The following is a 25,432-nucleotide window of genomic DNA, read 5'->3' as shown; positions in this document are numbered from 1 at the left end:
TTAAAAAAAAAAAAAAAAAAATCGAGGGACCTATTTTGAACATCCATTAATGTTTTCACTATAACATTGAACCATGAAATAATGTTTTAAATATTTTGTTTATACATTTTCGACAATAATTCAAACAAATAATAATAACAGTCTTGTAGTACAGTACAGTAATCAGTCAAAATTACTTAAAAATGCAGTTCAGTTTGATTAAATTATGAAATGAATATTTTAAAACAAATGCAATAATAAAACTGAAACATGCTGATATAATACTTAGGTATTTGTTCTTATTTCTTGAAATTGTTCAGGCAAACTTTACAAAAATAATTTGAAACCTTTTGCTTCATCATACAACCACAAAGCCCTTACTTATAGCCTGGTCAACATGGTCCACCAGTGCGGTTCGCTTCCCAGTGATGCCTGTTCAGCGTGCTTTAACACAGACAGTGAATGGGCACGGAGCCAGAGTGAGGCCGAAGCGTCCATGCATGGAGGGAGCAGATTTCCCCTCGGGAAGCCTGAATGTGAAGGCCTGCATTAGGCTGGTGAACATCAGAAACATCTCCATCTTAGCCAGCTGCTCTCCCATGCACACCCTGCGACCTGTGGCATACAAACATAGTCCTCATTATAAGAGCAGTTGGTAACTTGCGTTTACACGACAGCGATGTACTAAAAACTGGGGAAAAAAATTCCTTCGCATTTTTCGCATACAGACGACAGCGCTGTCAAAATGTGAACCACGAAAACGATTAAAAACGCTGTATTATTCATGCCAGGCCAGTAGATGGCGGTGTCCCTTTGTAAAGAAACACCACATTTGCATTAGCAAGACATCACCGTTTTCACAAATTCGTGTTTTTGAAGTTTATACTGAGACAATAACGGTATTCAAAAAATGTGCACTTTGAAACCTGTTTCAAAAGTTTACATTTGCGTGTAAATGGCCCCTTTAAGTGCTCTTATTATGCTATTTTAAAGATTCCTAATTTTGTTTGGGTCTCTAACAATAGTTTCACATACATCCAAGGTCAAAAATCACTTTAATTTTTCTCATAATATACATTGCAGCATCATCTCTTTTCTCAGTGTCTGAAACGGTTTTGATAAAGATTCGGTCTCTCTAAACCCCTCCTTTCCCAGAGCTGGTAGGTCACATGATAATGACAACATGTCGAATTTAGTTCGTCAGGATCACATTCATACTATAGAACACACTTTTTTTAGCAGTCGTGAAGTATTTACTTATTCAAAATAGTTGCTACTTACATTTTTTAGGTACAATCAACTTGGATGTTTAAGTCATTTGAACTTAAATTAAATGAAACTGACATTAAAAAAAAAGTTGAATTTTGTATAACAAAAAAGTAGAAAATTGCTTAATTTTCTCTTTAAAACTGCAGTGAACGAAAGACGCGGTTTGAAATCGCAGGTGTTTCTGACGTCACAAAATAGCTTGTAACCAATCAGGTCAATGTGTGATCGTCAACGAGTGGATCTCTGAGCTGGTGTGAGTGAGTGGAGGCGGGGCTAATTTGCATATTCATAGAACCGCGTATACTAAATGAGGCAAGGGTGTAGAGTTACATTCAAGCTATTTTAAGGCATGAAGAATTTTTTCCCCAAGGAAAAAACGTTTAAATGTCAAAGATGAGTTTAAAGGGATAAAATTATTGACTACATGGGGACTTAGCGATGTAAAAATATGTCTTGTCATAACTTATAGATCATATCATTTTTTACTGTGAAAGCGATTTCAGACACAGCAGCCAATGAAGATCATTATGCAGGAAAGTAAGACTGGAATGACTGACGACTCGTTTCAAGCAGTTCAGGACCGATCCTTTCTTTTGGGGAGACAATAACTCCATTTATCCTACACTTTGATATTTGAAACTTTGCAGACCTTTTACATTCACAAACAACTATAATACACACTATACAAAAGGCAGTGGTGGAATGTAACGAAGTATTTGTACTTCGTTACTGTACTTAAGTAAATTTTTACGTATCTATACTTTACTTAAGTAAAAAAAATAATGCATACTTATACTTTTACATTTTTCAGCAATTATCTGTACTTTGTACTCCACTACATTATTAAAATGCGTGTCGTTACATCCTTCCAAATCTCTTGCATAACATTTTTTTGGTCGACTGACGTTTTGGCGTTGCTGGCCAATGCACGTTGAAACAGATCGGAGATCTGATTGGTCAAAGAACTCACGCGCTCAGCGCGCGTTTTGAAACAACACAAGCGGAAGTGTAAATCGAAGAAAAGGACACGGACCGGTGGACACCAAATATCAAACATGGACGAAGACTTAATAGTATAGTAAAAATAAAATAAATTGTATGCCATAATTGGCTTAGCTTAATTAATATTTAATGAGTAATAAGTAAATTTTTACAGTGTGTCAGTATTGCAGAGAGCTTGCACAACAACCCTTTCCAGTACACAATAGAAATTGTTTGTGATTATTACAATTGAACAGCCCAGACATCGAGACAACTGATTGTACTTTTACTTAAAAAAATACTTTAAAGTAAATTTAAAAGTATGTACTTATGACTTTTACTTAAGTAAGATGTTGATGTAGTAATTATACTTTTACTTAAGTATATATTTTGCAGGGTAGTTGTACTTTTACTTAAGTACTAAACTTAAGTACTTCCTCCACCACTGACAAAAGGTAATATAGGGAAAACCATAATACGAGCACTTTAAACGCTAAATATATTTTTTTAGGCTACATTTTGTCATTCGAAAACATACCTATTCCAAATGGGATAAAACAATCTTTCCTGAGAAGCTTGCCCTCTTCATCCAGGAATCGGGATGGATTGAAGTCATCAGGATTTTCCCACACAGTCGGATCCCTGTGTACTGACCAGAGGTTTGGGATGATAACTGTTCCTTTAGGAATAGTGTACCCTCGGAACTCTGGGAAGACACAAATTTAGCTGAAAAATGTATTTAAACAATTAAAAAAAACACAATAACTTTGTATGTGTCTTCTGAAAGTATTTGTACAGTGACAATATTTGTACAACCCTTGGATTTGATACAAAGAAATAAAAAAAGATTTTAAAGGTTGAGAGGTTTCAAGTCTGACTATCAACCTTGTGATAATATAGAGCTCTAGTTGACCTGGTTTAGTTTTATTCATTAATAATTTACTTTAGACAAACATATACAAAAAACAAGACAGAAAAACAAAAGTCCAAATAGCCTACTTTCAGCTGGGCACTGCATATGAAATATTGAAAACTCTGGGGCGAATCATAAACACACCCAGGTCACATTTCACCTCAAATCAAATGAAAAATAAAATATATATATAAAGTAAAAAAAGAAAGCCATATACAAACATTTTATTTATACACTATTATTATTATATATATATTTATTTTTTAAAACTTTTTTTATATATATATGTAAATTTTGAGTCTATGTAAATTATTTTTTTTAAATAAAATATGAATAATAATAGCCATAGCAAGTCCTGCATGAGTAATGTATCACTAACTATTGTTTTTGCAATACGGTAATGATTTTTATTATTTTTATCATTTGTTTATGATAAAAATAGCCAATCATTCTTGGTGGTGTGTATAATTTTTCTGCTGCAAAAAAATCAGCTTAATTTTCTTAACGCAGGATCGAATTTCTTATTTCTTTCTTTTTCGGTTTCGGGGATGAAATATAATCAAGGCAAGCAAACGTCACCTGTGGTTTCGGAGGCCATGTGTGGTATTGACAGAGGAACCACTACAGTCATCCTCTGCACCTCCATAATGGTGGCTTCTGTGAACGGCAAACTGCCCTTGTCGGTCAGGGACGGGACTCTCTCGGATCCCACCACGCCATCAATCTCCCGCTGGACTCTCTCTGAGGGGGTCACCAAACAAAGAGCTCGTATATTATCAGCCAAAGCTTCAGATGTTTGTGAATAACATCACCTTTACCTTGCACATCAGGATGCAAGGCCATGTAGAGGATACTCCACAGAACGCTATTGGTGGTAGTGTCGGTGCCTGCGATGAAGAGGTCCCCGATGATGTAGAAGAGGTCGTCTTCTGAGAACAAGCACTCTTCCGAACTCTTCTGCTTGGCCAGCATCTCCACCAGATACATATCTATGAAATCCCTGGGATTGTCCGGATCCAGCGTCGCCCTGTGCCTCGCTATGATTTTCTTCAGGAAGGCGGTGATGTCGACCTCGGCGCGCCGCAGCTCCTTGAAAACGCCCCAGGGCAGGTAGTAGAGCCAGGGGAACACGTTGATCAGCAGGATGGAGGTGTTGACGCTGATCTCCAGCCCGTGAGCCATGAGATCCAGCATGGTCCGGAACTCCTGGTCCTGGTGGTGGAAACGCTGGCCCAGAGTCAGGGAGGAGATGACGTTGGAGACCGCATTGCTGATGAGGGGAGTGAGGTCCATTCCTGACGGCCCCGTGTTCTCGATGAGGTCCCGCAGCTCTGTCTTGATCATGGTCAGGCCTTCACTGATGCACGGCTCCAGACTCAGCTTCCCGAAGCCGAAGCTGCGCAGAGAACTGTGACAGAACTTACGGTTCGTCCGCCACAGCGGCCCGTAGGGTGCAAACACAATCCCTGCGGACGACATACACTTCAAACATATCGAATCATATCGAAGTACTATTTTTTACATTTCTAAAAATGACCAATATTTGGTATTATATAAAGTACATTGAATTGGATTTCTAAAAACAGGCCAGGGTTCTTTGTTCTATTCTATTCTACTTTATTGTTTTTTATGTTGTTCATTTCTCACTTGTCCTGTTCAGTTCTACTCTGCTCCAGTCTACTCTACTGATCAATTCTCTTCAAGCCCAGAAAATATATTTTCTTCTTCATTGGTCTATTCCATTCTGCTATTTTTTTCTGTTCTGTTCTGTTCTATTGTAATGTGACCTATTTGTTTTGTTTACTTTATTGTACTATGTTGTTCCTTTCTCGCGTGACCTGTTCAGTTCAATTATGTTCTACAGAATTATATCATTATGTTCTATTCTGCTCCAGTCTGATCTACTGATCTATTCTATTCAGGCCCAGATTTTATATGTTCTTCTTCTTTGTTCTATTCCATTCTGCTATTTTTTCTATACCGTTCTTCTGTTCTATTCTATTGTTACCTATTCTGTTTTGTAAAATTCTATTCTACTTTATTGTTTATGTTGTTCCTTTCTCGCTTGTCCTGTTCAGTTCTATTCTGTTCTGCAGAATTATATTATTATGTATGTGTATATGTATATATATATATTCTGTTCAATTCTAAATTATTCTATTCTGCTCTAGTCTATTATACTCTGTTCTATTCTCTTCTATTTTGTCCTGTTTTATTCTGTTCTTTTCTATTCTGTCTGTCACTTCTACTGTTCTATTCTGCTGTAGTCTATCACACTCTGTTTTATTCGATTCCATTCTTCCTTGTTTTATTCTGTTCTGTTCATTCATTCTAAATGATTATATTCTATTCTGCTCCAGTCTGTCATACTCTGCTCTATTCTATTCTGCAGTTTTTTGTTGTGTTCAATTCTGAGTCGGTCTCTTCTACTGTTCTATATGATTCTGTTCTACTCTATTCTACTCTACTCTAATCTACTGATCTATTATCATGACGTGCAGCAATCATTAACTACGACAGGTTCTCTTACCTTTCCTCTTGGTGATAATAGTAACGAGCGGTATATGTGGTCTGTCAGAGAACACCTCCGGATAGTTTAACATCGCGTCCCGGACAGCGTCATATCCCGTCAGCACGACCATGAGCTGAGGCCCAACAAAAATGCTGAATATGTTTCCATACAGTTTGGACATCTCGATAAGTCCAGCCTGAGGTGATAGCGGGTTTGAGACCGTCTTTGCAAACTCTTCACGAGTCTTTGTAAACCGTTTTAAAATAAACGAAGGCACTAAGAAGCCCCCGAAGTTGCCCACGATGGGCCATGGCTTTGGACCCGGAGGGATGTTGGCGTACCTGTGATGGCTCTGGTACTGTTGCAGTACATAGAAAACAAGCAGAAACGCAGTTAAACCCACAAGGTTTGCAGGCGAGAACACATACTGCCACAGCAGACCCGGGGAAGCGTCCATGACTCGCTCGCTTTTCAGATCCGCTGACTCCTAAAGCAGACGCATAGTTCCTCCAGATCGATACTTCTATCTGCTGATCAAACACATTTCCTTCCTGACTGTGTTCTTGGAGCTGCAGCATGGGTTGCGTGTTTTTGTAGTTCCCATTGGCTGAGAGGAGCACGCTGAGAGCTGATTGGTGAATCAACCGATGACGAGAACGAATGGGTGGGTTCAACTGAGGTCACTATCCAATAGAGGAAGCAGACAGAGAAGTTTCACAAGAGATGATGGTCTTATTATGGGGTTTCACTTCTTTTTCAAGGAAAATAATATTTATATATGAGTCAGTTTTCTAAACGATGTATTTTAACATAATCTCAAATATAATAATAATAAATAAATAAAAACCTTTCTTTAGAGCCTCTATAATAACAGTAAAACTTAAATTAAAAAAGAAAAGACATGTAATTATATTTACAGGTTTTAGCATCCCAATTTGCTGCCTCAATGCAATTTTGAAAGAGATATTTGAGAATTTTTATGGAACAAGAAGTACACCAGGTGTTAATGTAGACCATTTATTTTCATAAAACATCTTTATGTTTTTAAGACAGAAAATAAGCATAAAATAAAATTGAATGCATGCATTTATAATATAAAATAGTGTATACAATTAATAAAACCCCGTTTAAACTGACAAACATGTTTGTCAACATTATGACAAACATGTTTTAAATAACAATTAAATACAAGGCGGAAAAAAACCAAGAGGAAAATATGACAAGCATGCACAAACTGATAGATTTGTTTTGATAGAGATTTTCCAAAAATCCATCATTTTACAACCATAACACGTACAGTAGGCCATTTAAAATACTTACAAAAGTGCTTATTTAAATGGCCACATTGAAGGAATATAAATTAATGTAAAAAAAAAAAAAAAAAGTCAACAATGACTTTTCAAATATTATTGAGTTTTACAATTTTTGGTCATCATAAACTGTTTGGCTCTTTGTTAAATGTGATGTAATTAGCAAGAATAGCCGAACAGTCTTTGGTCTTTGGTGTAAGCAAAACTTTGGTGGTCTATGGTGTAAACACTGAGATAGCCACAAGCCGAACACAAAGCATTTCCACGAGGTGGTGGAAGCGGTGTGATGAATCACATCACTCCTCTCGGCTGCTCTGCACCATGGAATATTTCTTACAGGGGTTCTTCAGGCAAGCAGGGGGCCATGTGATCGGCCAGCAGAAAGAACAGGGCACTTGGGTCTGGATGTTCCTCTCAAAGAAGCTAAACACGGGGTTCCACCAGGTGTGAGTGAGGTAGTTGTTCGGAGAACACTTTAAAGTCTGGTGAAAACAGGATAATATGAATTAATGTCATACTAAGGATATATACAAATAATAGACACAACAGAGAGAATATTTTTTATGCATGTTCAATGGTTTTCATTGGTTTTGGCAATGTCAAGGATAAAATAACTAATTTAAATTTAAAGGATTTAATTTTTAGGAAAAAGGCAGTTTGGGTAAAGTTGGTTGGTTGCATTGTGATGTAATTTTTTATGAAAGCTTGTTTCCGCCACAAAAAAAAAGAAGGTAATTGCAAGTTTTTATCTTATAAAATGTCAGAATTGCGAGTCATAAACTCAGAATTGTGAGGAAAAAGTCAGAATTGCGAGTCATAAACTCATTATTGCGAGGAAAAAGACAGAATTGCGAGTTATAAACTCAGAATTGTGAGGAAAGTCAGAATTGCGAGTTATAAACTCAGAATTGTGAGGAAAAAGTCAGAATTGCGAGTCATAAACTCATTATTGCGAGGAAAAAGACAGAATTGCGAGTTATAAACTCAGAATTGTGAGGAAAGTCAGAATTGCGAGTTATAAACTCAGAATTTCAAGGTAAAAGTCAGAATTTCAAGAAAAAAGTCAGAATCGCGAGTCATAAACTCAGAATTGTGAGGAAAGTCATAATTGCGAGTCATAAACTCATTATTGCAAGGAAAAAGTCATAATTGCGAGTTATAAACTCAGAATTGTGAGGAAAAAGTCAGAAATGCGAGTTATAAACTCAGAATTGTGAGGAAAAAGTCAGAATTCCGAGTTATAAACTCAGAATTTCAAGAAAAAAGTCCGAATTGCAAGAAAAAAAGTCAGATTTGCGAGTCATAAACTCAGATTTGCGAGGAAAAAGTCATAATTGCGAGTTATAAACTCAGAATTGTGAGGAAAAAGTCAGAAATGCGAGTTATAAACTCAGAATTGTGAGGAAAAAGTCAGAATTCCGAGTTATAAACTCAGAATTTCAAGAAAAAAGTCAGAATTGCAAGAAAAAAGTCAGATTTGCGAGTCATAAACTCAGATTTGCGAGGAAAAAGTCAGAATTGCAAGAAAAAAGTCAGATTTGCAAGAAAAAAGTCAGAATTGCGAGTTATAAACTCAGAATTGCGAGGAAAAAGTCAGAATTGCTAGTTATAAACTCAGAATTGCGAGTTATAAACTCAGAATTGCAAGTTTCAAACTCAGAATTGCGAGTTATAAACTCAGAATTGCGAGTTATAAACTCAGAATTGCGAGTTATAAACTCAGAATTGCGAGTTATAAACTCAGAATTGCGAGTTATAAACTCAGAATTGCAAGAAAATAGTCAGATTTGCGAGTCATAAACTCAGATTTGCGAGGAAAAAGTCAGAATTGCGAATTTTAAACTCAAAATTGCAAGAAAAAAATCAGAGTTGTGAGAAAAGATCACAATTGTGAGTTATAAACTCAGAATTGTGAGAAATAAAGTCAGATTTGTGAGATAAAAACGTATAATTGCTAGAAAAAAGGCAGAATTGTAAGATAAAAACTTTATTCTTCTTTATTTTTATATTCCGTGGCAGAAACAAGCTTTCATATGTATTAGATCCAAAGCAAAGTTATCATTAAAGGACAGAAGCCCTAAATCAGCATCAGGACACACACATTATTGTGTTTCAGATCTCTCCTGTCAGGATCCAACATATGACATTTGCATAAACCTCTCACTGCATTAACATTTATTCATTGATGATTCTTCTGGCCACCACAAATATCATTTCAGAGATATGACAGCTTTGATAACGTAGGCTACTCTGCTTATAACTGGATGAACAAGTGTGATGTGTTTTGATAGTTTGAAAGGATTTTTTCCTGTGTAAAAGATGGAGATTGGCTCAAATCGAATGCGCTGCACTTTACCATCATCAGGGAGTCATTTCTCAAATGCTCGGCCTAATGGATTTTGATATTCTCAGTATACTCATGTAAACACTTTCAGTGGAAGGCTTAGTGCCATTCTGGTGCCTTAGGTTTAATGACCCCCAGAATGTAAATCACTAATTGAGCTGCGAGCATCCTTCGGTTTCAGTGTCTACTTTGGGTTTGTAGTTGTCTACACGAGGCTAGAGGTCAAACCTAAAGTCAAAGAAATCAACAATACGCAAAACATATCAAGCTATATATGTGAACGAGAACTCATTTGAACAAAAACAGACCCCATGAAATAAAAATGTTGACTTTTATCTTACATTTCAGCTTCGAGTCAAGCTACAGTACTGCTCTGACAGTAAAGACTGGAGTAATGATGCTGAAAATTCAGCTTTGCATCATATAAATAAATTACATTCTAAAAATATATTCAAATAGAAAACAGTTATTTTAATTTGTAATAATATTGCAAAATATGACTGTATTTACTGTATTTTTGATCAAATAAATGCAGCCTCGGTGAGCAGAAGACACTTCTTTTAAAATCATTTTAAACATCCCCAAACTTTTGAACAGTAGTGTATACGCTAGTGTACCGTAAAATATTAAAAAAATATATGATTGACATAATCTGATGCTTCTTTGATATCACATGACACACCTGAATGTCCTCTTTCAAGGGTAAACGCATAACAGGAAGACAACCAAAATCCTTATATAATAAAAGTCCTATTCAAGCATTTCTATTATTTCATATAACTTATATAGACCTTATGTAGCCCCGCCCCTTTTCAGCGCTGCGCTCGTTGTCTTTTGTCTCCCGGTCTGTATATTCACAGCAATCTTGCGTATTTATGAATGAACGGCTCGTTTTAAAATCTTCCCGGTCGACTGACATTTGTTAAGACATCTGCTTTAAACATTACAATCCTCATGATAACTTTCGTTAACTTTACATGAAGTAAATGGACAGCATAGCCATAGAGATACACAGAGCGACCGCAAAAACGGAAGTTCAAAGACAATATTCTAAAGATGGCTGCGCCCTCGTTTCTCTGGTGCATAAGGTCTATATTTACCTGCAGATTAGCCATAGTGTGATACCAGTAGAACAGTCGTGTGGTGATAAAATATGCCACCACCACGTCCACGCTGTAGTGTTCATGAGCCACCAGGATACACACAACTCCCACAGCAGCCGTTAACCAACACATAAGATGGTACCACCAGAAAGAACGAGGAGAATCTAAAAAAAAGAGAAAGAATCAGCGATGAATCATAACGGACAAATCTTCTGACTGGCTAAAAACAGAATCTAGGTCTGTACTTAGCAAAACAGCCATTGTGTTTGTGTGTCGGGCATCTGAGAAAGTGACATACACTCCTTGAGGAAGAGGTACGTGAGCGTGAGAATGACAGTGTGTCCGCTGTACAGGAAGTCTCCACACAGCAGATGGGAACCAGTGATTGATAATCCACCGCCAGAGAGCAACTGCAGAACACGCTGCAGCTTCGCTTGCGAATCTCCGTAGAGCTGAAGGAAAGGGTTCGGGGAAATGCAGGAAAGGAAAGTATGAGTGAAGATACTGAATGCTTGAAGATGAGTGGTTTGTTGACATGAATCTTGCAATGAAAAGTCATTCCAAAAACTGATAGTCTGAACTCTTTGTAAAGGCCGCGATATTTGTCTCGAGGAAGGCAGAGGATATTACAGATTTAAGAAGCCTAATGCCTTTTCTTCTCTTCTAATATCCAGGTATAAGATCCTGAGGGGATCATGAGAATGAGGAACAGCTGAGATACTGTTTTAAACTGGCGTTTACCTTTGGGGCGCAGACCATGTGCATGCCAGGCACGGGTAGAGTGGTGACGTACATGGTTATGCATCTATACATGTACAATGTGCCCAGAAGGAAGAAATATCGTCTTCCTATAATAGCCCTATATGGAACAGAAACAAATAAGTCATCATTGATTTTTTTTTCATTTGAACGTTTTTTTTTTAAATGTAATATTTAGCTGTGTAATATTTCTGTGCTACTGCATGACTTTCCTATGGAAGCTTGTTTCCGCCACAGAATGAAACATTTTAAAAGATAATTGCAAATGTTTTTACGAAAGAGTTTACATCTCGCAATTCTGACAAAAATATATAAATTCTGAAGCTATATAAAGGAATATAAAGTCACAATTGCATGATATAAAGTCACAATTGCATGAAATAAAGTCACAATTACGTTTTTACAATTACGTTTTTACGCAATTACGTTTTTTGTTTTTTATTCCGTGGCGGAAACAAGCTTCCATTCTTTCCCCCATTCAAAAATAGAACAATCCATAAAATTGTCACCCAAGTATTTACATAAGTTGGACCCTTACTTGCAGGATGGGGGGTAAAAAAAAAAGAAAATAATTCCATTTAGAACATTAGAAATTTTCATTTTTACAAATATAATGTAGACAGTTCATCAGGATCAAAAACAAATATTTATTTTTATGGGAATGTTAATTTTTAGGAAATTTAAGATGTTAATTTAAGGAATTTAAAATGTCAACACACACACACACACACACACATACACACATATATTGGTAATTATGTTGATATGTCAAAATGGTAAACATAATATAAAGTAACAAAAATATTATTTAGTTCTGTTACACTTTATTGTGATGGTTCACTTTAGAACTCTACTAACTAAAAGTAACTTTGCAACTACATGTCAACTACAAGTCATTGGAGTATTTGTAGACTGTAGTAGACTGTTAGGTGTTAGGGTTCAGGTTAGTTGAATATGTTGACACTGTCTGTTGGGGGACATCAAAATTCTAAAGTGAACCATCAAAATAAAGTGTAACCTTCAGTTATATTATACTTTTTTTTTTAAGGTTAATGTCCTTTTACTACTGAACGTACAAAAACGTACACGGAGTGCTTGGTTATGATATCTATGAAATTGATTTTCTCAATGCAATATTCATTTTCAAAACTGCCCGCAAGATTCACATTTAATTCTCCCTGCTCTACATCGTCTTAAACGTAACCCTAACAAACCATTAAATGCCAGAGTGATCTAACAGAGCAGATCAATAGACTACAATGTCATCGTCAGTATAATGTTGAGTGATGCCTCTTACTTGTATCTGTGAAAGAGCAACTGAATGGACCATACAGACACCAGAACCATTCCATTGACCTCAGTCACAGTAAACGCCCACTGCACGCGGTCTATATAGTCAAAGAACTTATCCGGCAGGGGTGGGCTGTTCTCCTTGGGTGGTACTCTCTCGTGAACCACCGTGATCATAACCGTGGTCAGAACCAGGTTCAAAATGGCATAAAACAAAGCGATGAACGTCTTCCACCATTCTGACGGCAATCGGTTGACCTTTCCTTCGGGCACAGAGATTTTGACATAGTCTCGGTGTCTGACCAGTCCCTTCCTCAAGCCGCTCTGCTTCGCGTCTTCAGCAGTGTGGCTGTGGACGGGGCAAGATGTGCCAGGGGATGGAGCTCCATCTGTTCTGGAAGTGTCTGCGGGGTCCTTGTTTCCTTGGTGGTCTTCTGATGCCATGAGTGCCCACAACTGCCCACTAACAACTGACTTCCTGCCAAGGCGCTCTCCTGTAAGGCACTGAAGGTTCCTCTCCTCTGCGCTGATAATGAAAGGCCTCTGTTTTCAGCTCTCAAATGATGTGGCAGGAACAGTCTTTTGAAAAAAAGAAAACAGAAGTACATTACATGGACAAGAAGTACATTGTAGACATACATGAAACATTAGAAGTGTCGCGTCATCTAACATGTACATTAATAATCAATAGAGGCTATTTTTGGCCATGAATATCACAGGGTAAACACTTACCCTAAAAGCAAAACTAATGTACTTAATTGACACGATTCTTCGGAAATAAAACAAAATCGCGTTAAAAAAATAACATATTATGTACATGATAATACTGTTATTCATCAAGGACACATTCAATTGATTAAAAGTGACATTAAAGACATTTATAAGTTTACACAAGATTTCTGAATCAAATAAATGCTGTTCTTTTGAACTTTCTATTCATCCAAAAATTAAATCAGTTTCCACATGAATATGAAGCAGCACAACTGTTTTCAACATTGATAATAAGAAGAATTGTTTCTTGAGCAGTAAATCATCATATAAGAATGATTTCTGAAGGATCATGTGACTGAAAATGTAGCTTTACATCACAGGAATACATTACATTAAGTTGTAATAGCCTATCATGTTATTACTCTTTTTATGTATTTTTAATTAAATAAATGCTGTTTAATTTTTTTTTAATTGAACGCAAACACACTAAAAATCACTAAAAATGACTAAATATGAACAGTTTTATTATATGATTAATGAGCTGATTACTTTCTCAATTTGTACAGGCACAAAGCTGATGCACTGTTTGAATGGATTGATTTGAATATACTTTTTTTTATTTTTCTGTAAGTCTAGAAATCTTTCATGTACTGTATGAAACATCTGACCCTCTGTTATGTGTGCATTGTAATCAAAAAAAGCAAAGCATATCATTTAAAAGCCGAAACATCAGAAACAACTGCAAACTGTGGTCCAGAGAAAAGCCACACAGTATAAAAGTATCCGTGGCGTGTTCATGTCTCGAGTCCAGCTGTGACTTCTCAACCCAGAAACAAGAGCATTTCAGGAATGGCCTTTTTCTATTTATCCGAAAGCTTTCATATCTGAGAACATCTCGGCTCCATCACACCCCAAAGTGCATCTCCAAAACCATCATTACGACGACATGCAATATTTATAAACGACAAACAGGGCTTCAGGAAGAATGATGGATAGTGCGAATCACTCAACGCGAAGGCATCGATTTCCTCCAAATCAATTTAGGCTGTATTGTAATTGCATTGGAAATGAGTTCCTATTACAAATCGGCAACATTTATCCACTGTACAGCAACAAGAGAAAAACACCCATCATCACATCTAATAACTCTTGTATTTACATGAACACAAAAACAAACTAAACCACAGATCAAAACAGACTAAGAGTTTATCCTATAGCTACATTTCTCTGATTCAGAATCACTTGCCTGTTGTTTCCCGCAGCTCTACACTCCTCCTCTGACAGTCTCTCTCAAACTTACATGTTCGGAGGGGCATGTTTTCCCAGTCTCCACCCTGCGCTCTAATAGTGATGCTTGTGGTGGAGACCTGGCAGGGGAAAATCTCTTCCACATGCTCCCAGAGACAGTAAATGTATGGCTTGTCTCCGCGTGCTATTTCCAGCCCTGCCTCCTGCCTCCAGACCAAGGCTGTATTTTACTCCCAGGGAGCAGCGCTGCCCGGTCGCAAACAAATTGGTAATGATATGTTTCCGAGGCCTGTTGAGCTTCCCCCCTCCCAGCGCACGCGGAGTCTCAATTCAGCATCAAAGGGAAGGACGGAAAAAGCTGAAGAGACCCCGCCTCACACTTAAAAAGATGAGAGAGAGAGAGAGAGAGAGAGAGAGAGAGAGAGAGAGAGAGAGAGAGAGAGAGAGAGAGAGAGAGAGAGAGAGAGAGAGAGAGAGAGAGGCTTTTCCCGAGTTGATTAAATGACACTCATGCACTTGTGTTTTTGAACTCGCGTACTTTACTGAATTTGAGCGGCTTGTGATGAAGGACTCGACACTTGTTGTCTGTGTCGTTTGCATAAAAGCATCAGCTTCATGAATAATGTAAATGCACATATGAATACTACACTAACCTACACTTCCTGGAATATGTTTTGGACGTGGATGTGGATTGAAAACCAACATTCAGATATTACCGTTTCAATTTTAACATTGTGTTACATTGTTAAAAGTTGCAGTTGCTACCTTATGATGAGTTATTTCTACACTGCAAAAAAAAAAAAAGATTATTCGAGCATGTTTTACAAGGAAATCATGTTTTAATCCAACTTCAAAATGTCATGTTTAATTCAGTGTAACTTGCTGTTTCTTTGTAATTATGGCTGGAATTCTTGGAGTCAGAGTGGCAAGCAGTTTCTGACTAAAAAAACATTTCTACACCAAATGTTTTTCAGTGTGCCTGTTCTGACCCGAAAAAATGTCTTTAGTTGATGTCTTTAGTTGATGTTTTCTAATATATTCAGTGATATTTTGACTTGAATAAAAAGACAGTACTATGTAGAAACAAACTAATAGTCAGTTTTGAAAGCTGAGGGAGGTGTGTGTACAGGTTTGGCTATGTAAATATAGTGAAAATGAGCCCCTGATTTGCAATGGGGGTTGAATAATTTAGAATATAGGTGTATATATATATATACATTATATATTTATTTACAAACTTTTATGTTAGATGTGATTAATTGTGATTAATCGATTTGACAGCTCTAGTTCTCACTATTTTTAATATGTATACTAGGGTTGGTTTAACAAACATCATCACCTCTACGAGATTCACTGCTATATAGTGAAACCAACATGTGTGTGTGTAACCATACAATTATGTTCAGATGTAAATTATGAACTATATACACACCCTTTGAAGGTTTATGGGATGCCTCCTTGGCTGGGCTTAAACCACTGCGCCTCTCCCAAGTGAATTGATAGCTGGATGGGAGAGAGGATGGTTGCAATGTAATGATCTGAGTTATTACGTCCTACAAAGAGTGCATATTAGTAATGTTCAGCAGGTTTCTAAATTTAGATTGTGTTCATTGAATTGGACTGTCAAACTGAACATTATGCAACCGAAAAAAGTTTCAAATAATCTCAGAATATAAATAAAAAAAGATCTAGAAACAGGATTATAGAAGTCGGACTATTAAAGTTTATAGTTCACCCAAAAATAAAACTTCTGTCATCGTTTACTCACCCTCAAAGTTATTCCGAACCTGTATGAATGTCTTTCTTCTGCTGAACACAAAAGAAGATATTTTGGCATGTCAGTAACCAAACAGCTGTGAGACACCTTTGAGTTCCACGGTATGGAAAAATACTGTTGAAGTCAATGGGGAACATCAACTTTTTGGTACCAACATTTTAAAAAAATATCTTCTTTTGTGTTCAGCAGAAGAAAGGACCTCATAGCAGCTACATGTTTGGAACAACTTGAGGGTGAGTAACGTTAACGTAAATGATGACAAATGTTTTATTTTTGAGTGAACTATCCCTTTAAGGGTCGCAATTACGTTATACTATAATTGCTATCCTTTCTCTTTTAATCCAAAACCGAATAGCAAAGCAATGTCAGCATCAAATTAGATTTCATAAACTGTCAGGTTTATAACTAATTTCACGTATTAAACTAAAGAAGAAAAATTACCTTTTTCATGTTTAGTGGGCATCTCTTCCTCTGCAGTGTTTGTTTATCATCTCTCGCGCTCAACGCCTTCACCGCGACCTTTTTCTTTATTTAAAGCGAGACTGATTTTAGGAGATCAAATAAATCTGTGTGAAAATGCTGATTTGGCTGCAAAAACAAAAGACGTAATTTTGGACCTTTGTAAGGTTCGTTAAACTAATAAACATCTTACGATTCCATGCTAACGTTACATGAAAGTGCGACTCGTACTCTTTTTACGTACGAGTTTATAGCCTACTCTTTTCAGTTGTTTTTTCAAGTGCATCAGTGAAAACAAAAGCTAGATTTTAAACTAGATTGATTACAAGTCAAAACGTCTTTCAAAATGTTAGCCGCTGCTGGCGTGAGGAGGAGGTAACCATAGCAACAACAACGGCACGATGCTGTGCACGATTACTTTGAAAAACAGGAACAGTATATTTATTTTTATATCATTTAAAACAATTTGGAAAAAAAGTGTGAAAAGGCTCTAAATGACATGAAGTCATGAAGCCACATGGAACCGTAAAGTCACAAAATCAGGTTTTTAAAAAAACTGTTCTGTAGCGCATTTTTTCTCCTACAAATTGAGCACACAAAATATCTACAAATAATTAAAAAATAAAATAAAAACACTTCTCGATACACTAGTTTTGAATTGATAATTAAAAATAGTTTTGTGCTGCATACTCAAAACTTAACTTTATAAAGTCAGTACAAAATATACCACATAATTGATGGTTTGTATCAGAGCCCTTATTAGACATTCTCTGGTTTGTATCTTTCCCCTATTTAAACATCTAACGTTACTGGAATAACGCAACAAACAGTTCACCCACTGTTACACGATACAACCTCACTATATGTGAAACAAACGATTGCAACGTTGTTTTACGTGTTACTTGTTAATTTTCTTTGATTGTAAACATCCTAAAAGAAGTAATGTAATATAATTGAATTAATCCGCCCATCAACTTCCCAAAGCGTTGATGGAACTCAAGCGCGATTGTCGGTTTATATCCGGACTATTTTTAATGTGACACAAACAGTTGCACATGTGTTTCCTAGTGGTTGTTTTGCTAATTTCAAACACTATTGTGAGTAGGTTCACTTCACATTCTTTCTTCATTTAATGTTTACCTGATTGTACTTTGTAATGTCGCGACGCCACGGTAAACGCAGTCAGATTATAGCAATCTCACATTACTAGTGACATTTATTGATGTGCTAAACTTAAACATTTATGTGCAATTATTTATTGAACAAAATATACAATTCATGCTGCATAGGAGGATTTTAGTTATTTATTTTTTAGTTGTAGAACACGTTATTTATAACTGTGCATCTCTTTGTAACTGTGTTCCAGACATTCACTCTCATATTTAAGTATTTCATTGGCATTATACTGCTATAACATTAATTTGAAACATTTTTAATGAGCCCATCCCTTTATTTATATTGCAGACTTCAAGCCCTCCACTAGACTGTCAGAATGAAGCAAACTGAGGCACAAACAGACAGAGAGAGCCTCTATCTGGAAGTGTCCAGTGTGAACGGAGCCGTGTCTCTCCCCCTGCACTCCTCTATCGTCCTCTTCCTCCTCTCCTACACAGAGTGTTCATCTTTCCACGTCTTCCTGGTCACAGATCAAGCAGACATCCTGCCGTCCCTGTCAGGGCTGGTGCCCGGGGGTCTCGCTGTGTCTGAGGTGAGGAGGGACGAGCTGCCACGGCTGGTTAAGATGTGTCGTCTCCCGGCTGTGCTGGAGCCTGATGTTTGCTTTTGCAGAGCCGGCCTAGCTGTCGTACTGAGACACATCATTCAGAGCGCATGCCAGCTGATGCCAAGCCGTAGGGATGTGGCGTCCCTCCTGGGCTTCAAGAACACCTGTCTCAAGGCTTGTGCTGAGGTGAGATTACGATTTTAGAACAACCAGAGGGCAAGTGCTTAAAATCCCATTGCATAGTCATAACAGGGCTTAAAACGAACTGTTTGCCACACCTGCCAATGGCCGGTGACTTGTGAAAATGTACCGGCCTTAAATATTTTCTACCTTCCATGAAACTGTTTTTGCAAAAACTGGCAGGGATGACACCAAAATTTTAGATACCGGTTAAAATTCTCTATTGCAATTTCAATACCACAGCTAAAACTACTAGCTTACTAATATAAACATATATATATATATATATATATATATATATATATATATATATATATATATATATATATATATTAAAGACAAGTAAACAGTCAGGAATAAAATAAGAACAAAAATCAAATTACAAGCAAAAGCACAAATAAATAGCCTACAATATAACAAAGACACAAATCAAATGAACTGCTTTTCAGGTTTTTCACGTTGATCTGACAGTAGTTTTCAGGTAGAGAAATGAAAGTAAAATAACACTGCTTAGTCTTCACTGTATAAATTAAACCTCCTTATTAATTAATCATTTTTAAAGTTACAAAAGTGATTTAGTCAAGAGCAGTGAGTGATTTTTTGACATGAATTTGTGTAAAAAAAAAAAAACACAATACACTTGCGATTTAATATTTAAATTGTCAAGGCTTAAACTTTTGTGACGATGCCTTGTCAACTGTCCCGAGCGTCATTAACGTTTGTTCTCGTTCATGCATTGTTAGTAATCATAAAAATGTTACCGGGAATGACACCGTTTCATATACTCGGCAACACAGATTTTTACTCGCATTTGGCGCTTGGCGAGTGTTCATTTTAGGCCTTATAAGTGTGAACTAATCTGTGTGAACTAGCTGTGGGGTGACAAGCATGTTGACATGTTTTGACAGGCACGATCACTTACATTTTAGAGGTCAACATCACAGAATCACACATTCAGATGTTGATATTTGAGCTCAATGCTTTCAGATAGTAGCTATAAGGCATAACAGAGCAAAAACAAGCTTGGGTTGCTCCCCTGATTCTTTTTTTTTTTTTTTTGCTGTCTTTAGAGCCTTGGGCTGTCACCGGGACAGGTGTGATGTCTCAAGACACCCTTTTCAGACACCCTTTTCAGACATGTCTGTCAGATACTAGTGACATTTATGGTTTTACAATGCCTTAAAGCAAGCTTTTGTTGTGCAGTCAACCTACTACAATTTCAAATGTGCGTCTTGGGTCATATCGGATGTTTGGGATGACAAATAACTATTCAAATAAAGTATATTACTCTTAAAAGTACTAAAACCTGCACTTTTAGTCAAATGTTTTGAATACTTAAGATTTAACTGAAAAAAATACAGTTAATACTGTGAAGTATTATTAAAATTTAAAATCTCTGTTTTCTCTGAATATATTATAAAATGGAGGCAAATCCTGTGATGCAAACAAAGCTGAATTTTCATCATCATTACTCCAGTCTTCAGTGTCACATGATCCTTCGGAAATCATTTTAATATGCTGATTTGATGCTTATTTGAAAATTGGAAACTTGATTTTTTTTAAATGCAAATAATACATTGTGAATGTTGTTACTGTCACTTTTGATCAGTTTAATGCGTCCTTGTTTACTGTTTATGCCTGTTTTAAGAATTATATCAATTGTCCAGCACTAAATGTATTGGCTATCGACCATAACATAAAAAATAATGATCAGCTTTTCAGCATTCGCCACAATTTCAGAATCAGTGTATTCCTAGTTTGCTTAATTACATGAAACTCTGGACAACCATCCAAACAAGTCACGGATCGTACATCACATTTATCAGTCATGAAATGATTTCTAACTGTCATTTGCCTCTCAGGTGAGTCAGTGGACTAGACTGTGTGAGCTGGACATTCCCTCTGCAGTGGAGGAACACTTACGAAATCCTGAAGACCAGATGCGTCGACTTCCTGCTGCGATCCTGAACTTAGAGAAGAGGTTGGGGGAACCCGTCAAGGTCCACAATGACGACAAGATCCGCAGACAGAAGCTACAGCAGCAGAAGAAGAAGAAGAGTGATTCTCAACTAGAAGGCCCCAGCACAGAGAGGGAAGACCGCCTGAATGAATCCCGCCCGGGAGTTGAGCTCAGTGCTGCCCTGGCGAAGCTCTCTGCGCTCGCGGTTCCTTCTCCCGCCACCAGAGAGAGCTCTGACATCAGGAAAGTCAAGAGCACAGAGCTTCCAGAGCTGGAGCACGTGTTTGCAGAAGGGCTGTATTTCACCCTCACTGATGTCGTCCTGCTGCCCTGCGTCCATCAATACCTGGTAAAACAAACAAATCGAAAACCGTTTTTATCTCATTACGTGTAAATCACTACTCCTCACAAACGGAGCCATTCATTTGTTTTTGCAGTAGAGTAGACCATTGAGGCTCACGGGTGCTTTCAAGTTATATCAAACACAGAGGTCTCCCGTGACTCTGACTTCTCCTACTTCAAGGTGATTTTCTCAGTCCTGCATTAAATAAGCCCGGTAGTTTCTATTTCTATTGGGAGTGTGAATTAGATTCATTGCAGTGTGATGTCCCTGAACTCTTTCACACTCCGAGCTTGACACAGTCTGACGCCACCTATTACTCATCAGTGGCATTTGGTTTATAAAGGCCTGTTCACAACATGAATTATAACTATGCACTTTTAAAAATAAAGGTTCTTTATTGGCGTCGATGGTTCCATGAAGAAGCTTTAACATCCATGGAATCTTTCCGTTCCACAAAAGGTTCTTTATAGTGGAATTTATTTAAACTAAGAAAAAGATTGTTCTTTTAAAGGAACATGCCACTCTTTTTTTTTTAAATAGGCTCATTTTAACTCGCCTAGAGTTAAACAGTTTAGTTTTACCGTTTTCGAATCCATTCAGCCGATCTCCGGGTCTGGCGGTAGCACTTTTAGCATAGCTTAGCATAGACCATTGAATCTGATTAGACCGTTAGCATCTCTCTCAAAAAAATGACCAAAGAGTTTAGATATTTTTCCTATTTAAAACTTTTCTGTAGTTACATCGTGTAAGACCGACAGAAAATGAAAAGTTGCGATTTTCTAGGCCAATATGACTAGGACCTATACTCTCATTCCTGCGTAATAATCAATTAACTGTTCTGCCGTACCATGGGTGCAGGAGGCGCAATGATATTACGCAGCGCCTGAAAATAATCCCCGGCTCGGTAACTTCCAACGTGTCCGACACTAAGTTTGTAATATCATTGCGCCATAGACATGTATAGAAAGGCTAGATGGCTTACCGGCGCTGAGAGCCAATGGGACCCGACGACGTCACACGGCGGCCATCTTAGGACAGGACCGCTCGTCCAGTTATAACATTAAAGTCTATTGTGCATGTAGTGCTGAAATAACTATATTTTGCTCAATTTTCAACCGATTTTCAAACGGCTTGGTGTGTCATAAACGTCAGGGATGCGGCTATTTAACTGCATACTTGTGAAAAATTATAGCCACGGAGTTTATTAAACATCGGCATCAGCACAAATCATAGCCACGTTAATAAGGTTTGTAATAAACCAAACCGTTTGTAAATCCGTCAAGAATTCAGCAAGTTATGAGCATTTTAGTTGGCGTATGTCACTCACTTTCCGTCCACAGCAGCAGGGAGCAGCAGCGCAGTCTCCTGACCTAAGATGGCCGCCAAGTGACGACACAGCTGACTCCGCCTTGAGCCATCTAGCCTTTCTATACATGTCTATTGGTACTGCAGCACAGCTCCTTGATTATTACACAGGAAGTTCCTAGTCATATTAGCCTAGAAAATCATATTGGCCTTTTCATTTTCTGTCGGTCTTAGTACACGATGTAACTACAGAAGAGTCAAGTTTAAAATAGGGGACTCTCTAGGGGAGTTAAAATGAGTCTATTTTAAAAAAAAAAGTGGAATGTTCCTTTAAGAACTGTTCACTGAAATGTTCTTCTATGGCACACACACACCTTTATTTTTAATGGTCTGTTAGATAAACAGTGCGTTAGCATCTGTTGGAGGTGTGCACACTAATAAAATGAAGTGCTAGATGACATTACTGCAGTTATGTTTCATGCCGCATTAAGTACTCAAGCTCTTTAAGATATGTTCCTACTAGGGACAATAATTATGACTATGAAGTTTGTAGAATCGTTCTTATTCTGTGCGAATAGAAAGTCCACGCCACAGCTACAACTATAATAGTACAGAGGAAGAGGAACTATATTGTTGGAATCCCTTTCAGAGTGATTTTTTCTATATAGCTGGTGACATTGACAACCAATCAGAAGAATCCATCCTTGCAGACTTTTGGTTTGGTTGGAGGTGATAAAGTTAAATGAATAGAGTGCAACAGTTCTGGAAGTAAAAATCCTCTTGATTTGATTCTGAATCTTTAAAGACAGACCTACTCTTAGCTACAAGGTTATTGATTAATGGTACATGCTTGAAGTCGTCAATCGTCACATGGGTTCAACTTATTTTTTAAATAATAGTGTTTGACAGTGGAATTTCTGGTGAAAAATTGCATTACCCATGATTCTCTCCACCAATTAGAGAATCGAAAGCCACAAATGGTGTTGATTCAACTTAACTTGAAATCTGTAATATTCCTTTAATGAATAAAATCATGCTTATTTTTTATTAGTGATGCATGCATTATGGACAAGAATGATACCTCAATGTATTCTCCACACACACACAAAAACCAACTTTGCAGTGATATCTAGGGAGAATATCATAGAGACTTTCAGACACCCTGCTGTGTCTTTGGGGTGAAGTTTGTGTACGTCTGTCATCCCTTTCTCTTTCTCTCTTGCTCTTTTCTTTCTCCTCTGATCATTGTTCATTCTTCTCTCTCTCTGCTCCTGTCATTCTCTCGCACTCGGCGCTCTGTGGTCAGCGGCGCATCGGTGCCTCCTAGTTTCACACTCCGTCTAGCATGTCTCCCTCCTTCTGTCCTCCTCATCCCTTTCTCCCCGTCTTTCCTCTGCGGCGCGATGATAGCTGGAGCTGATCTCGGTTCAGTGGACACAGCACTCTGATGGGTTACTTAAGTCACAGCATCTCGCTGTCAGTGTGCATATTTTAATACGCATTTATTCTGTTTTCGAAAATTCCTCGGGAGCACAACTTACACTCAGAGCCTCCACCGTCTCGCCCATTTGCCATAACCATTGCACATTTTGTTTTCTGAAATGTGATCTCAGTTTTTACTCTTAAACTTTGATAAATGGCTTTTGTTTGTCAATGTCAATGTCGAGATTCATCAGGCTCAAATTGTGAAATAATGGTTGGGAGGGTGCATGAAGAGTTTTCTTTTTTAAAAATGTTATTTCCATCAAGAGATGCATGAAAAGCTACACACTCCATCAATTAGCATTTGAAGAACTGTTGCCAAATATATAACATGCTAGAAACATAATAATCACTGCAATAATGATCCAATCATAGACATTTGCCTATTTAAACAACTTTTTTGGGGGGTCGGGCAGTGTGTGTGTGTGTGTGTGTGTGTGTGTGTATATATATATATATATATATATTCCATTTAATCATTTAGCAGATGCTTTTATCCAAATGAGAACAATAGAAACAAACCAACAATACAATAGTGTAACAATATGCAAGTGAATATGTATGTGTGTGTGTGAATTATATATACAGAGTGTGTGTATATATATTCCATTTAATCATTTAGCAGACACTTTTTTCCAAATGAGAACAATAGAAATAAACCAACAATACAATAGTGTAACAATATGCAAGTGTGTGTGTGTGTATATTCCATTTAATCATTTAGCAGACCAACAATACAATTGTGTGTGTGTATGTGTGTGTAAATATTTAGATATCTGAATTTTTAGACCATTGAAAAAACATTATGCTAACATTATTTATAATGACAATATAAATTGTCGTATTTTACTTCCATATTCTCTTTACTGTAAAGCAAAAATCTAATCGTAACTAATCCCACTCTAATAAAATTGAATAAATAATGATCCATTCCAGGTACCGGTATGTGTATGTATATATTTATATTTCTTTATTTTATTTTAACCCAGCTTACATTTAAAGTCAAACAAATACTACCATGATGTATAAATATTTAGCAATTTAAGTAATATCCTTTTTCTTTTGCACTGCAATAAAGAGAATATTATGTGGGGGAAATGTGCTTGATAGTCATAAAAAAAGTTACAATACAAAACAAGTTTAGAAAACTGTAACAGTCCTAAATATGGTGTGTGTATATATATATATATATATATATATATATATTAGTAATATATAGTTTTGTTAATGCATGTTTTTTTTCATATATGAATTTTATACACATAATATTCAAAACCTCACATCTCATTATAGTATCGTGCCTTTGATTCTAGATCTCCATCCAAAAGCACACCCCCTCCACCCTGTCCCATCTGCCCTTGCTGCTGAGATGGTACCAGCGTGTGCAGGAGCTCCCCAGCGTACTGAGGGCCGCAAAGGATTGTGGGATGGCCCTCTTCAGTCCCAGCTCGGTCGACCCTTGCCCTCCTCAGCCAGAGGCCCCACGATCCAGTGGAGCAGAGCAGGACGGCCCCAAACTTAAGCAAGAGCCCTTCATCGGGGGCCCGAGGCCAACTCTCACCAAACTGCAAGTAATTGAATTTCACTCGCTCTCTTTTTCTCCCGCTCTCTCTTGCTCTTTTATTTTATTCTCCTCGTTTCTCTTTCCCTAACTCTTCCCTCGCACAGAAGGAGATTACACATGCCACGCACAGAAGCGCTTCTCTTTGCCACTCCACTAAACCTGTCAGAGGCGAACTCACATAATCCCTAAACAGCGATCTGCTCTCAATACGTTCAGTGGC

General features: G+C 37.4%; 3 protein-coding genes across 9 annotated transcripts in view; 1 reads left to right on the top strand and 2 right to left on the bottom strand.

Annotated features, from left to right (window-relative positions):
- Positions 1–5: 5 nt before the first annotated feature.
- cyp2u1 (cytochrome P450, family 2, subfamily U, polypeptide 1) lies at positions 6–6,227 on the bottom strand. The gene is made up of 5 exons (XM_079615024.1): positions 5,673–6,227; positions 3,961–4,608; positions 3,722–3,883; positions 2,768–2,935; positions 6–594 (listed from the first exon to the last, which is right to left on the bottom strand). The coding sequence occupies exons 1-5, from the start codon at positions 6,109–6,111 to the stop codon at positions 416–418; spliced, it is 1,596 nt and encodes a 531-aa protein (XP_079471150.1). The 5' UTR covers positions 6,112–6,227; the 3' UTR covers positions 6–415.
- A 432-nt stretch (positions 6,228–6,659) lies between these two features.
- sgms2a (sphingomyelin synthase 2a) lies at positions 6,660–16,978 on the bottom strand. 3 transcript variants are annotated; one of them, XM_079614819.1, is made up of 7 exons: positions 16,638–16,978; positions 15,852–15,922; positions 12,468–13,039; positions 11,153–11,270; positions 10,710–10,863; positions 10,409–10,575; positions 6,660–7,446 (listed from the first exon to the last, which is right to left on the bottom strand). In XM_079614819.1, exons 3-7 carry the CDS (start codon positions 12,902–12,904, stop codon positions 7,261–7,263), a joined length of 1,062 nt encoding a protein of 353 aa, XP_079470945.1. In that variant the 5' UTR covers positions 12,905–13,039; positions 15,852–15,922; positions 16,638–16,978; the 3' UTR covers positions 6,660–7,260. The 3 variants fall into 3 exon arrangements, with proteins under 3 accessions (XP_079470945.1, XP_079470946.1, XP_079470947.1); XM_079614820.1 differs by lacking the exon at positions 16,638–16,978 and adding an exon at positions 16,188–16,288; XM_079614821.1 differs by lacking the exons at positions 15,852–15,922; positions 16,638–16,978 and adding an exon at positions 14,418–14,772.
- The window catches only part of gstcd (glutathione S-transferase, C-terminal domain containing), a 53,138-nt gene continuing 44,082 nt past the window's right edge, over positions 16,377–25,432 (top strand). Inside the window, exons 1-5 of one of the 5 annotated variants that reach the window (XM_079614817.1) lie at positions 17,477–17,752; positions 18,120–18,363; positions 18,444–18,564; positions 20,421–20,867; positions 24,962–25,219. In XM_079614817.1, the coding sequence (XP_079470943.1) occupies positions 18,496–18,564; positions 20,421–20,867; positions 24,962–25,219 (774 nt within the window). In that variant the 5' untranslated portion in view covers positions 17,477–17,752; positions 18,120–18,363; positions 18,444–18,495. Of the gene's footprint in view, positions 16,430–17,476; positions 17,828–18,119; positions 18,565–20,420; positions 20,868–24,961; positions 25,220–25,432 lie in introns of those variants that run through there. The other 4 variants (XM_079614818.1, XM_079614816.1, XM_079614814.1 and 1 more) reach the window with 4 other exon arrangements.

Source organism: Phoxinus phoxinus (genome assembly GCF_949152265.1).
Source record: "Phoxinus phoxinus genome assembly, chromosome: 6".
Taxonomy (NCBI): Eukaryota; Metazoa; Chordata; class Actinopteri; order Cypriniformes; family Leuciscidae; genus Phoxinus; species Phoxinus phoxinus.
Note: the sequence above shows the minus strand (reverse complement) of the source record. Positions and strands in the feature narration are given on the sequence as shown.